Genomic DNA, 14873 nt, shown 5'->3' on the forward strand with positions numbered 1-14873 from the left:
TAATCCATAAAATTTTCTCTGTCTGGTACCTTCTGGTTGGTGACTTTCAGTTTAAGAGGTGGGTAGGTTTTAAATGTTTCTACATTTGAAAATGTAGGAAGAGGCAAAATACAGTTTAGGAAGCTAATCATTTTGATGCTTAGGCTGTCCAAACGTTAAAAGAAGAGGAATTAAGGAACATTTAAAAGAGAACAGTAGGGGCGCCTGGGTGGCTCTGTCGGTTAAGCATCTGGCTTTGGCTCAGGTCATGATCTGGTGGTGCTTGGGTTCAAGCCCCACATCAGGCTCAGCGCCTGGAGTCTACCTCAGATTGTGTCTCCCTTTCTCTGTGCCCTCCCCTGCTCATTCTCTCTCTCTCTCTCTCTCTCAAAAATAAAAACATTTTAAAAAATCTATAATAAAAAGAGAACAGTAACAAGAGAAAATAGTCTCACTACGTAACAGCTCTTACCACTAAAAAGCAAGCGACTCATACAGTCCCCCGCTCCAATATGATAGCAGCATATAAAGCTCAGATCTTGGATCGGTGTCTTTCAAAATGTTACTAAGAGTTTATTGGTAAAGAGTGTAAGAGAACACTCCCAACACAGCTTTAAGATAGACGAAAGCTACCTCATAAATATGTTCCACCACTGGTCCAACTCCCTCCTCTTTGTGGAGCTCCTCTTCTGGTTCCCAGTTAGGAACGGGCAGAACGATCTGCGGAGGGTGCGACACTCTGAAACATGGAGCATTTTGTTAATTGCTGCTGATGACACAGGTGAAGAAGCCTTCACTAGTGGACGGTATACGAACAGCAACTGGACAAAGTGGCCCTCAATTTATTTGAACTATTGAACTATAGACTTATAGTCTATATAGACTTATAGACTATTTGAACTGTAGACTTATTTGTCTATAAGGAAAAAAGTATGCATGTAAAGTGATGTCTAGCAAAACAGCTAAAGGAACAGTAAAGGATCTAAAACATCTTCTGAAGGCTCTTCATTCCTAGTCTCTAGCTCAGAGGTGGACTATTTTATAGTATCTCATCTCTTGGGCACTAGGGGGCAGAGTGGAGAGCATTCCTGAGTTGAGATGGATAATTAAACATATACACATATAAATGTATAAAGCTACCTATAGGTCCTGTGCAAGTGTATGAGTGTGTGTGTGTGTACAGGATATAAATCCCTGCTTCAAGCCATACCAAGAACTGGGACTTTTTTTTTGTGGATAAAAATCTAGAATACCGTGTGGTGTGTTAAATAATGAGTTGAGAAGAAATGTAGTTTTTAATTAAATACTTCAGAGGAGAAAAGCAGCCACTTGTATACTCCTCCTTCTGAGATTTCTTGGGCTTTCCCCAAGGCTAGGCCCAGAGCCAAAATAAAGCCTGATGGAGTTCTAGAGTTGTCTTCTAGATAAGTTAAGGGTAAGAGACAGAGAATCACATGATTTAATCATGTAAGTAGGATATTAACTTGATACATGGATATTTCTTGCCTGCCATTTACACTTAGAAAGAGAGCACTGGGTGAATACAGTACAGTACCTGGCATTATTCTACAGTAAAAGCTGGTTACAAACCAAATTGTTATTTTTATATAAGCTTAAAAAGGTGAATTCCCAAAAGAATGATTTTTTTTTTTTTTTTTTTTTTTTAGCAATTTTTAGGTAAGGTATGTTTAAAAGAATTCCTAGACCTTTAGTTAAAAGCAACTTGAACAGAAAATCCCTCTTTTGGCAATCAGATGTCTTAAATGCCCTTTCAAAAGCATTAGTACTTAACACAGCCTCTAGCAACTTCAAACAGCTATCTTTATTTTCCCCTCTGAGTAATCTTTTTCTAAAGCAGAAAGCAAAATTTACTGGGCTAAATACTGACCCAAGGGCAAGTAACTTAATTTTCTGTGTGTCCCTATTTCCTCATCTGGAAAATTATGATAAACTCTTCGGGTTGTATACCACAAATGATTGGAAAACAACTCAAATGCTCTTGGTCAAAGTTCATTTGGCTGCATTGTCTTCTGGGGGTGAGTGGAAGAAGTAAGTATATTTTTTCAACTGACAACCCACAGAAATTCTACTAAATTATAAAACGCTTTGCTTTCATCCTTAATGGGCAACTGTTCAACAAAAAGTGCAGGGCACAGCCTTGCGGGGCTGGTACCTCAATGTTGCCTACCCTTGTATTGGTTTGTTGGTATGTGATACTCCCCCTTCTGACTTGATTTGATTAATCCATGTTCAGACCAAACTCTGGGAACTTGGCGAGGAGAAGAGTACAGAACACAGACGGTTACTTTCATTTGAGTGAAGCCCAGAGAGTTTGGGCTTGCTTTCCCATGGAGTTTTCACAACCTAACCACCCAAAACTTTTCTTTGCTCTTAGCAAAGGCCACAGGGAGCTGACCCCATGCTCCACATCCATTGTGAGGCTCTAGGGAAAACTTGTTTTTTGTTTTGTTTTGTTTTTGTTTTTGGCATAGAGAACAAGTATAGGACACGTATAGAACAAGTATGAACATTTTTTTCTGAAAAAGTGTGTTCTTATGGTCGTCAATCCTGTAAGACTGGTCATAAATGCTCCAGTATCACAGAATCATAAATACTTAGAATGTGACAGGTGCTATGGAGGCGATGTGTTCAAAACCCCTCATTTTATACATGAAAGGAAAACTGGTGTTCAGAAAAGTAGAGGTTAGTTGCAGGTGAAGACTAGAGCTCAGGTCTACTCAGTATCATCCGTTTTACTTCCAATATATGGTTGACCCTTGAAAAACACAGATTTGGACTGTGAGGGTCCATTTACATGCAGATTTTTTCCATATATAATATATAGTACTGTAAACGTTTTTTTTTTTCTCTTCCTCATGATTTTCTTGGTGACTTTTTTTCCCTCTAGTCTACTTTATTATTAACATACAGTATATAACACATATACAAAATATGTGTTAATCAACTGCTTAAGTTATCGGTAAGGCTTACTGTCAACAGTAGTTCAGTTTTGGGGGAATCAAAAGTTACATGTGCAGGGGGTTGGTGCTTCTAACTCTTGTGTTGTTAAGAGGTCAACTGTGTTAATGCACCAACAGGGGCCACTAAGCAGCAGTGATTTTAGCAAGGACAACTTAAACTTCCTGCCCCATTTCTGTAACAAAATCAAATAGAAATCTGTAAGGAAACAAATAATCTATTATAGGGCATGGCAAAATCATTCAAAAGGTATGGCTCACAAAATTCAGTTATCTACCCTCTAAGACTTTTTCTTTTCTTTAAAAAAAATTTTTTTTTAATGTTTATTTATTTTTGAGAGACAGAGAGAGACAAAGACACAGCATGAGCAGGGGAGGGGCAGAGACAGACAAAGACACGGAATCCAAAGCAGGCTCCACGCTCTGAGCAGTCAGCACAGAGCCCGATGTGGGGCTTGAACCTACGAGCCATTATATCATGAGCTGAGCTGAAGTCAGACACTTAACTGACTGAGCCACCCAGGTGCCCCTAAGACTTTTTCAAATCTGGGGAAGCCGTGGCAAACACAATGACTCTTTAAAGATTCCAAAGAAATAAGTGAAAGGTTATTCCTGTTTTCCAAAATTATTATTTTTTTTTAAGAAGGAAGAAAGAGTGTAATCAACTATTAGCCTAGGATAAACAGCCCAAACAGCCCTTACTGAATAGTGCTCACATTCTAAGATGGAGGACAGACCATTGTTCCATGGAGATGCGCCAGTAATATGAAGAGTGGGGCACCAATGGTAATACTAGACATTAGGAAGGGATTAGGGAAGCAAGGAATTAGGTTTTTGATAAGTTAAAGTCTATATGCTATTGGATGTTCAAATCTGATGCTGCGGTAGTATGGTAGGGACCCTATTTTCGTAATCCTATTTTCAAACACTATTAGTCCTAAATAGCAGACTACTATTTATTGTGTGGAGCAACAGTGGCTCTGACCGCGATGGCCAGTGTCCATACAGACCATGGTTGTTCATGATGGCAGTGTCCCTTAATCAAACCCACTCAATCCTGATTATATTACAAAGGACATGATTTTATTACTCGTTGTGAGCTCAGTACATGTGGTGCTGCCTCTTGTGGCCAGATTTACTTCTTACAGACTTCAAAGCTAAATTAATCCTTTGTCCCAACAAATGACTTGTAAATCTGCTGAAAGACAGTGTTGACACCATCTGGCTTTAAAATCAGTAGAACATGGGGCGCCTGGGTGGCTCCGTTGGTTGAGCGTCCGGCTTCGGCTCAGGTCATGATCTCACTGTTTGTGGGTTCGAGCCCTGCGTCAGGCTCTGTGCTGACAGCTCAGAGACTGGAGCCTGTTTGGGATTCTGTGTCTCCCTCTCTCTCTGCTCCTCCCCTGCTCGTGCTCAGGTCATGATCTCACGGTTTGTGGGCTCGAGCCCTGCGTCAGGCTCTGTGCTGACAGCTCAGAGACTGGAGCCTGTTTGGGATTCTGTGTCTCCCTCTTTCTCTGCTCCTCCCCTGCTCATGCTCTGTCTCTCTCTCTCTCTCAAAAATAAATAAACATTAAAACAAATTATAAAAAAATAAAATCACTAGAACAATTCAGTATTTTTCCCCATTAAAAGAAATCAATCCATTTGAGTTTATTTTTAAAATTATAAAAATGAAATAAGAACTGCTAGAGATAGTGGATGATAAAATATATTGGAATAAACCAACTGGCAAAAAAAAAAAAAAAAAGATTTTTCTGGAGACTGAGTGTGGAAGATTTTCAACACAGCAGCTGATTGTTCCTTGAAGAATTAAACATTGGAACTAATATTTTTGCTGGGTGTTTGGAATAAAGAGTTTTATTTTGCAAAATGGTTAAAAAGAACTTTAACACTATGTTAGAGAATAAACTGTGGTCAAATGCTGGACATTTATCTAGCGATTAAAAAACCTGCACCCAGATGAGAAATCCAATTTTAATGACCTGCTTTGAACATTGGTAAAATGAATAGAAAATGTCCTTCTTTTTAAACTTAGAAACATTGGTGTCATCATAAATGATGGCAGAAATGCACTTGTAAATATTTGTCTTACAAATTGGATATATAAGAATAAATACAGTTATTTTACACACTGTGCCGCCTTGGACTGAGTTATGTCTTATGGAATAAAAATAGATCCCAATTTAAAATTTGTTTTGGAATTTAAAAAGTTTCATTTTATTTTTGGTTAGCAAAACAAAGAAAAACTAAGCTTAATGATGTAGACAACATTTCATGTATTCTAAGGTATAAATGTTAAAAATATGTCAAAATAAGATAGTACAAAAATGCTTATTTCTTCTCTGATTTTCTTTAGTGTTTTTCTCAGACAGGGGAGTTAAGTAAGAAATGCACAAAAATGAAACATCTGGATTAGCTCCAATTATCTATAAATCAAACTCACCTCCTGTGAGTCAACTCATGAATTGAGGAAGAAATCACAAAGGAAATTACAAACGCTGTGACTGAAAACCCAACATATTCACATTTTGGTATGTGCTCCAGCAATTCTTAGAGGAAAATTTACAGCACTAAATGCTTATGTAAGAAAAGAAGAGAGGTCTCCAGTCAATGATTTAATTTCTACATAGAGGAACCAGAAAAGAAGAGAAAATCGAACCCAAAGTGAGCAGAAGGAAGGAAATAATAATAACAAAAGCAAGGGCCAATGGAATAGAAAACAAACAAACAAACAAATTAAAAGAGAGGGTAAAAAAAAAAAAAAGAAAGAAAAAATATGAAACCAAAATGAAACCAAAAATCTGGCTCTTTGGAAAGGTCTTTAAACTCTCGTTAGAGTGACTGGCGGCAGGGGGAGAAGCGGGGGAGTAAAAGATACAAATTGCCAATATGGGGAATGATGAGGTCCTACATACATTAAAGGGCAAATGAGAGATTATCATGAGCCATGCATGTAACAACTTAGCTGAAACAGACAACTTCCTTGAAAGACAAACCGAACGTTTCCCCTTAAGATCAAGGTAGGATCTAAAAACAAGGCAGAGATGTCTTTTTGCACCATGTCTATTTGATCCTGCCTTGATACTCCTAGACTGTGCAGTATGAGAAGAAAAAGAAATAAAAGGCATAACTACGTAGTAAACAACTTAACCTTTCCCCCAAACTGGTCTGGCCTTTGGCCTCAGCTTCTGAGAGGTAAAATCTAAGCTCTAGAAATTTTATGCCTGAGAGGAAGAAGTATCTTTGTTTTCTTGGGGGTCTTGGGTCCCACTGGATATTCTAACTATGATTTGGAGTGAGAGTTGCCCACATCAGAAAGACCAACAGTGTGATTCAGGGTGGGAGCTTGATCACATCATATCAGACAACCTGGAGACTGAGATCAGTTAAGTGGTCAATGAATCGGTCATGCTTACGTAGGCAATAAAAACTGTGACTGGGGATCACAGTTGGATCCTGGGTTGGGGATACTCCATATATACTGTTATATACCCATACGAGGAAATTAACATGTGCTGACTCCATGGAGGTAACAACAGAAGCCTTGTGTCTGGTGGTACTGTCCCCGGGCTCCAACTTATACACGTCTTCCCTTGGCTAATTTTAATTTTTATCTTTTCCCTGTAATGAACTGAGCCCATGAGTATAATAGCTTTCAGTGAGTTCTGTGAGTTCTTCTATGTGGATTATCAAACCTGAGGGGGGTTTGGGGAACCACTCAAATCTGCAATTGGTGTCAGACATAAGGGTAATCTCTTGGGGCACCTGTGTGGCTCAGTGGGTTGAGCGCCGACTTCGGCTCAGGTCGTGATCTCACAGTTCGTGGGTTCGAGCCCTGCATTGGGCTCTGTGCTGACAGCTCAGAGCCTGGAGCCTGCTTCAGATTCTGTGTCTCCCTCTCTGCCCCTCCCCCACTTGCACTTAGTCTCTCTCTCTCTCTCTCAAAAATAAACATTAAAAAAAATTTTTTTTAAAGAAGTAAGGGTAATCTCTTGTGGGTACTATTCCCTTGAACTGTGGAGTTGGCTAAACTTTTGCACATACAGATGAGATTAGTCAGGATAAAAAATAAAACTTTGTATTCACAGATGACATAGGAATGTTATAGAAAATTCTAGGAAATCAACAAACAATAAAGCTACTAAAATTTGTAAGTGACTTTACGAGATCTCAGGATACATTGCTTTTATTTCAAGACTTATACATGTAGATCAATGGAACAGAATGGGAGGTCTGGAAACAGCTTCACAGATAGACAAAGGTGTCAGGCAATTCAATGGGGGAAGGATGGTCTGACAACCAATAGCATAGCAACAATTGGATATTCTTATACCAAAGTGAGCCTTGGACCTTACCTCAGATCAGATTAAAAAATAATTTAATCATAGACCAAAATGTAAAATTGCAAAACTTGTAGAAGAAAACAATAGAAAATCCTGCGACTCTGCAGAAAGCAAAGATTTTTTTTTTTTTTACAAAGGACAAAAAGAGGGCAAACTATAAAATATTTAAAGTCGAATTTCATACAACTAAAAATTTTTGCTTTTTGAACATCACTGTTAAGAAAATAACAAGCCAAACCATAAACTGAAATATTTTTGAAATATTACTGAAATACTGAAAGAAATATTTCAGTAAGAAAATATTTGCAGGACACATATCTGATAGATGATTTTGCATCCAGAATATATAAGGAACTTTTATAGTTTGATAATAAGATAGACAATAATAAATGGGCAAAATTTTATTTATTTTTAAAAATTATTATTTTTTAAATTATAAGGTTGGTTTTCTTAATGTTTATTTATTTATAAATTTATATTTATTTTGAGAGAGAGAGAACGTGACTGGGGGAAGGGACAGAGAGCGGGGGAGAGAGAGAGAGAATCCCAAGCAGGCTCCGTGTTGCCAGAGAGCCTGTGAGATCATGACCTGAGCCAAAATCAAGAGCCAGATGCTCAACTGACTGCATCACCCAGGCACCCCGGGCAGAATTGTAAAAGGCACTTCAAAGAGAACCCTAATGGCAAATGAGTTGTGAACAGATGCTCAATATCACCAGTCATTAGAAAATGCTAATTAAAACTCCATGAGATTCTTCTCACATACTTATTACAATGGATAAAAATGAACAAAAAAACCCCAAACCTCAAGCACATGCCTACAAGCCCACGGCACAGCTGGAACTCCCATCTGCCGGGGGGGGGGGGGGGGGGGGGGGGAGGGGAACGTCAAATGAAAATGGCACAGCCACTTTGAAACACAGGTTGGCAGTTTCTTGTAAAGTTAACCATACCTTTGCCATACAACTCCACTCCATTTGTGAAAACAAATACCCCAACAAAGACCTGTATGTGAATGCCTCTAGCAGGCTTATTATTTATAGCCCCAAACTTGGAAACAACCCAAATGTTCACCAACTTGTGGATGGATGAACATTTCACGGGACTTCAGTATAGTGGAATACTTCTCAGCAATAAAAAGAAACAGACCACTGATACATGTACGAACATGGGTGTTTTTTTCAAATGCATTATGCTAAGTGAAAGAAGCCAGATTCAAAAGGCTACATTCTGTAGGAGTAGATTTATATTATTTTTCTGGAAAGACAGTGACAGAAGATAGATCAAGGTTTCCAGAGCCTGGGAGTGAGGGCTGGGTCAACTACAAAGGTGCATGAGAAGCTATGTGGGGTGACAGAACTGTTTTACATTGAACGTCCTTGTGGTGTCTTAACGCTTCAAATTGAACATCTAAAAAAAAAAAGGGTGAGTTTTACTTTATATAATTTATACCTCAATAAACCTGACTTAAAAAAAGATAAACCCCATAAACTGAAAAGATATTTGCAACCTCCGTAGCTGATAAAGGATTAGTGTCTCAACTCTAGAATAGGAAAGAGGGGTGCCTGGTGGCTCAGTTGGTTAAGCATCTGATTTCAGGTCAGGTCGTAATATCACAGCTTGTGAGTCTGAGCCCTGCATCAGCTCAGAGCCTGCTTCAGGCTTGGAGCCTGTCGGCACAGAGCCCGCTTCAGATCTGCTGTCCCCTTCTCGCTCTCTGCAACTCCACCGCTCACGTTCTCTGTCTCTCAAAAATAAATGAATATTAAAAGTAAAAATTAAAAAAAATAGAAAAGAGTTCCTATGAATATGAAAAAAAGTCTCTTAGTAGAAATGTGTCTTTAAAAATGAACAGAAATTACCCAATATGGGAAGAATGGAGTCAGCAAATGCATGAAAAAGCTACTTGGTCTCATTTAGGAACCGGGGAACAGCAAATTGAACCTTCAGTTAGATAGTATTTCTTATCCATCAAAATGAAAAACTCGACCATTCTGTGAGTTTAGTTAACAAAGTGGAGAGTTCTTTGAATGATAACTTGGTATAATTATTTTGAAAAAGTTTGGTACTATTTTTAAAAATTTTTTTAAATGTTTATTTATTTTTGACAGAGAGAGAGACAGATCATGGGGGGGGGGGAGGGGCAGAGAGAGAGGGAGACACAGAATCCGAAGCAGGCTCCAGGCTCTGAGCTGTCAGCACAGAGCCCGACGCGGGGCTCGAACTCACGGACCGCGAGATCATGACCTGAGCCGAACTTGGACGCTCGACCGACTGAGCCACCCAGGCTCCCCAAGTTTGGTACTATTTAGTAAAGTTAGTGTACATTGTCTGATCCTGAAATTCCACCTCTAAGCAGGTACCCTTCCCACCTCCTTCCACATGTGTACCGTGAGGTATGCACAAGAAAGTCTGTAACAAAGGAAAAAGAAAAGCCCCAGTGTTCCTCAAGAGTGGAATGGATGAGCAAGTATCATGTTGCTTTACAATGTTAAACCCTACTGCAATTAAAATGAATGAACTATAGGCACCTTCCCTAGAGTGGGTGAATGTCAAAAACACTCATTTGAATGAAAAAAAATCACAGAAGCATAAACAAACAAGATTCTGCGTAGCTAAGGTTCAAAGAACTCTCTCACAGGCTGCACGGCATGATCGTTTATAAATATGCACCTGCAGGCAGGCTGCCTGTACTTGCATGGTACCTCCCCACTTCCTAGCTGGGTAGCCTTCAACCCCGAAATCCCCTCACCTGTACAGCAAGGATACTGGTCCACATTAAGAGGTGCCAATGGGTTGGGGTAGCACATGGAAGGATCAATCCATGTTAGGTATGATTCTGTTCTAATCCACTAAGTGGCACCTCACTGGTACCAGGAGGACAGGCAGGGCTCCACCTCCGACCTCCCCCACCCTCACAGAGGGCAGCCAGAGGCTGCAGTATCCTGGAGACAAGGGCTCTGAATGCAGTGGCCCTAGCTGCCAACACAGAGAAGTGGGAACCGCTCAGGACTATGAAAAGGATAAGGGAACTGTGATTGCTGGAGCCCCAAAGACAGTTCGGCCCAGAATACCAAGTCCTAGATTGTCCTGAAGGAATAAGAATTACAATGAAATCAATGAGGTCCACATTTGTGTAAGATAAGAACTCTATGCCCTCCATTTCTAATGTCTTTTCATCCTCCAGGCATGGATTTCCCAAGATGGTAGTTCTTCTAAGCCTTTTACTTGACCACTTTCCTCTCATCTCTCAACTGATTGCTTATTGGTACATTTTTCAAGGAATAGGACAAAAGGAAAAAGATATAAGACGGAGATCCCATCAACCCTCACATCTACGAGCTGGCCATTTGTTAAACTCAAGATGTGGTATGGTGAGGCTAGGTTTTCATTATATTTCCAAAATAATTTTTGGAGAAGTGAGACTTCTCAGGGTATCACCTGTCTGTCTATTTTATCTGGCGTCTTATCACTAGTTTTTATAGTCTGATTACTGAACTGTCAGTTTGGGGAGTAAAGTGATCTCTTGTTTTGATATCCTTCGAGTCAATTACCATACAGGGTTTACTCTAGTTTTTAATGGAAGGCTAATGAAGGGTAGAAAAGCATGAAATTTATAACCAGAGTGAATTGTGATTGCTAATGCATTAGAAAATTCCATATAGTTTTTCCTAGTGTTTTTCATAACTCTCACATACAGGAAGCCATTATTATAGTATAACTACTACAATATCTTGATTATTACTTACCCTCTTATTTCTACTTGAGCTACAGCAGTGATGTTGATTTGCAGGCTCACAAAATTGCTGTCTGGGTTGTCCTTGTTGGAACTAAAACACAGCGACAATATGATTTCAATATATTTTCTCAGCCATGTTACAACATATGATCATAAAAAAACATTCCATATATAAAAAGAATAACAAACATTACTAATACAGTCATTCAGAAAACAATGGCATATCCATTCTACGAAATCACAACCATCTGAAAGTGGAAATGCTAAGATTTTCTATGGGTAAAAATAATGTAACTTTCCATGAGGCGGCATCTTATCTGAAAACACAACAGACATCTAGGAAAGCTAATGCTTTTTTGTTTCAATGGCTAAACCAAAAAGGCAGTGAGCTGAATTCATTTTCCACCTTCTACCTTGGACACATTCCTTAACTTCTCTGTGCATCATGTTTATTGCCCATCAAATGGGAAAGGACGGCACAGTGAACTCCTGATTCTCCATGCTAATAAAGAAGAGAACTGGCAAGAATAATCCAAGAGCAGCACATAATGGAAAAAGCGTTTGCATTTGGCTCTGGAATGCATCATACCATACATTGTTTTGGCAGCAAATTTATCTTCCTTATGGTTTATTTCTGAAGTAATATTAAAATAAGTGCACATTCACTGCATCCTCACTGGCTGACTAGGGTGGGGGGCAGGGACTGAATTGGAAGCATAGCCAATGACGATGGCAGGAAGAAGCAAGACCCCAGGAAGTCTGGCAGCTCAGACTGATGCAATCAGGAGAGGCCATCGATGCTGTCCAGGGCATCAAGAATCTCAAGATAGAAGGTGAATGTTTAATGATGTTTCTTAGAACAGTGGCAAAATTATTTTTAAGTCTGCTTTTTTTTTTTTTTTCTCTCAAATATAATCACGTATGAAATTTAGCTTTTGAAAAATACATGTGTTGGGGCACCTGGGTGGCTCAGTTGGTTACGCCCCCGGCTCAGGTCATGATCTCGCAGTTCTCAAGTTCGAGCCCCGCGTCAGGCCCTGTGCTGACAGCTCAGAGCCTGGAGCCTGCTTCAGATTCTGTGTCTCCTTCTGTCTCTGCTCCTTCCCCATTCGCACTCTGTCTCTCTCTCTCTCCAAAATAAATAATAAAAATATTTTAAAAATTAAAAAAAAGATGCCCGTGTTGAGCGGGCAGTAAAGAAAATGAAACACGGTCTCATGAGAGGCTTGACCAGTAGCTGAGCTTTGAATGCAGATGTCATTTGCCTTTATTACCCTCTTGTGCTTTCAGTGGAGTCACCCTCATATCCCCAAGATTATGCAGCTTTCAGCAAACAGATGTGGCCGCACCACCACTGACAGGTCATGTTTATATCAAGGTCTCATTAAGAAGAGAAAGCGTCCACTTTTCATCATCGACTTTCACGCAGATTCAATGGATAATGCTTTAACACTGCAGGAGTGGTAATGGGGTATGTTCTGACTAGCTTTTGAAGCTTCCCAAATGTGGGAGCTGGAAAGGAGATGTAAAAGTCAGCTTTCAAAGGAGGAGGAGGAGACAGAATCATCCCCACAATGCTTTTGAAAAGTCTTGCCTGATCGTATATACTGATAAGGCCACTTAAACCACAAACACACATAAAAGATATAAACAGGCCAATGTCAGGCTCATTTCCTGCAATAGGGCATCACTACTAAGCTAGTGATGAGCCTAGGGGGACTTGTTCACCAAAGTTTGAACCCCAGTTTCCAGGCCACTTTATTATTATCACATCTGGGGAAAATCAGTTAACTAAAAAGGTTTTTGGGGTTTTTTTTAAGGCGGAATTCTTAATTACCAGCAAGAAGTCATTAAGTCTACTTGTTGTACATTGCATGGCTCTGAATGCATTATGGGAAACTCTTCAGTTTGGAAATTTAGGTCTCATTGTTGCACACATTACCCAGACTTGGTTCTATTTTCTAGTTCACACTGCTTTGCAGCAGTGAATGTAAAAATGATGAAAAAAAAGTCGTTTCATTTAAGCGATCCTGTAACTTCATTGTGTTTTGTTTCCACGTGGTTTAAATAACACACTTGTCGTTACTCACAAAAAAAGCCAGCAGATGTCAAGCCCTGAAATCATCTTTGGACAGGAGTCTAACATGAAGCTTACGGAGGCTATTTTACCATGTAATGAAAGCAATGGCAGACATGGAGACGAAACCTGGTTGGCTAATCAAAATCATCTTCTGTCACACAGCCTTGTCATGACACTAGGTACTGCCATCAGCCAGTGGTGTCAACAAAATCTCCCGGTAAGAAAGGCACCAGGCTTGATATACAACTTAGATGCTTCCTTGACCTCTTTTCCTGGAAGGAAACCTCCTTCACTAACGCCACTGCTACATTCAAACAAGCAATCCATCACCGTCCGGGATGCTGAGCTATTTATACTGTCGGTGCTAATTCTGCATGGGAATGATGGATTTCCTCTCCACAACTACGTTCCATGTCATGCACCAAGGATAAACACGTTTTTCATTTATCACTCTGATGCTATTTTCCTTTTCTTTACTGTTCCCTCTTTTCTAACATTCCCTCTGTACTTTCTGTGGTCTTTGGAATGTTAGCAAATACAATACGATGTTCATTTCACCGCTGCTGAGGAAGCAGTTTCACTGATATCACAAAAGACCTGTTTGTATGTGGGAACTGCTATCTGAGACCCGCTCTACACAGGGAGGAGAATGTTTACATGTCACATAGAGCTGCGCCATGAAGAGACCATTTAATGAAAACATTCGGTAACATGAAATATTTTTAAGTTGCTTAATACATAAAGCCCGTTTCTCTTTGGGTTCTGTTTGTGGAAAGGGGCATTAGAAGTGGGTAATGGCGATCAATATGGTCAAAAGCTTAAGAACTTAGACTTCAGAATATTTGGTTTAATTTACTTTTGGTTTTAACACATTTAAGTTGAACGCACACCATCCATAAATATTTATTTATGCCTTTGGAGTCTGCCAACGAGGCATGTACATAAATGCTCACTCGTGAATACTTCACTATTTGAGTGTTAAGTATTCTCAAACATTTTCATCTTGGAAATGTCTGTTTTGGAATTTGATGCTTTATGTATGTTCCTGTAGCCTCTCTGGTTCCTCCTTCATTTCCACATTTCTATGTTTTTTTCAGAATAATGTTAAAATAGTCATGAGTTTCTATAGCACGTAAGGATGGAATATCATCATGGTCCACTCTTTTAGATGAAGCGAGATGTTAGAAGTGTGACCGTTTCTATCTTCCATCAAATTTAGCACTTTGTTGCTAAATTCACTGGTTGGAGGATGATCTCCAGGATGGGTCTGGGGAAGGCATTTGGAATATCAGTTGTTGTCCTTTGTCCCCAGAGTGAACTACTGGTTTCATTTATTCTGTTATCGGTAGCTGCAATCAAAAGTAAGAAGGATGTGCCAAGGAATTTGCTTTGCATCTTTGTAACAGATTTTATTTCTAAATAAATGATTTCTATTTTGTGAGGATGTATCTTCATACCATTTGTGGGACTGACATCACAGACAGTGATGGTAAGAAATAGAAACTTTAGGCTGCTGTCTGGAGTGATGGTTCTCAGTATAGGGTGCCTTTACTTTTTTTTTCTGAAAAAGTTAAAAATATAAGCAAAAGATTCCCCAAATAAAAATATTTAGGACTACCTAAACCTTTTGGAAAATATACATTTATGTAGACATAAAGAAGTGATTTAATATGCTTTTGGTAAAATGGTATTACAGAAATCATTGTGTCAGCGTCTCATCACTAATATGGGTAAAATTTTTTTAAATCTCT

At 39.3% G+C, this 14873-nt stretch overlaps 1 protein-coding gene across 1 annotated transcript in view; it reads right to left on the minus strand.

Annotated features, from left to right (window-relative positions):
• Nucleotides 1-14873, minus strand: part of ITGA8 (integrin subunit alpha 8) — a 189061-nt gene that overhangs the window by 38501 nt on the left and 135687 nt on the right. Inside the window, exons 23-24 of the mRNA XM_045466953.1 lie at nt 11053-11133; nt 613-718 (exon numbers count right to left, since the gene is read on the minus strand). Coding sequence (XP_045322909.1) covers nt 613-718; nt 11053-11133 — 187 coding nt within the window. The remainder of the gene's footprint in view (nt 1-612; nt 719-11052; nt 11134-14873) is intronic.

Source organism: Leopardus geoffroyi, chromosome B4 (genome assembly GCF_018350155.1).
Source record: "Leopardus geoffroyi isolate Oge1 chromosome B4, O.geoffroyi_Oge1_pat1.0, whole genome shotgun sequence".
NCBI lineage: Eukaryota > Metazoa > Chordata > Mammalia > Carnivora > Felidae > Leopardus > Leopardus geoffroyi.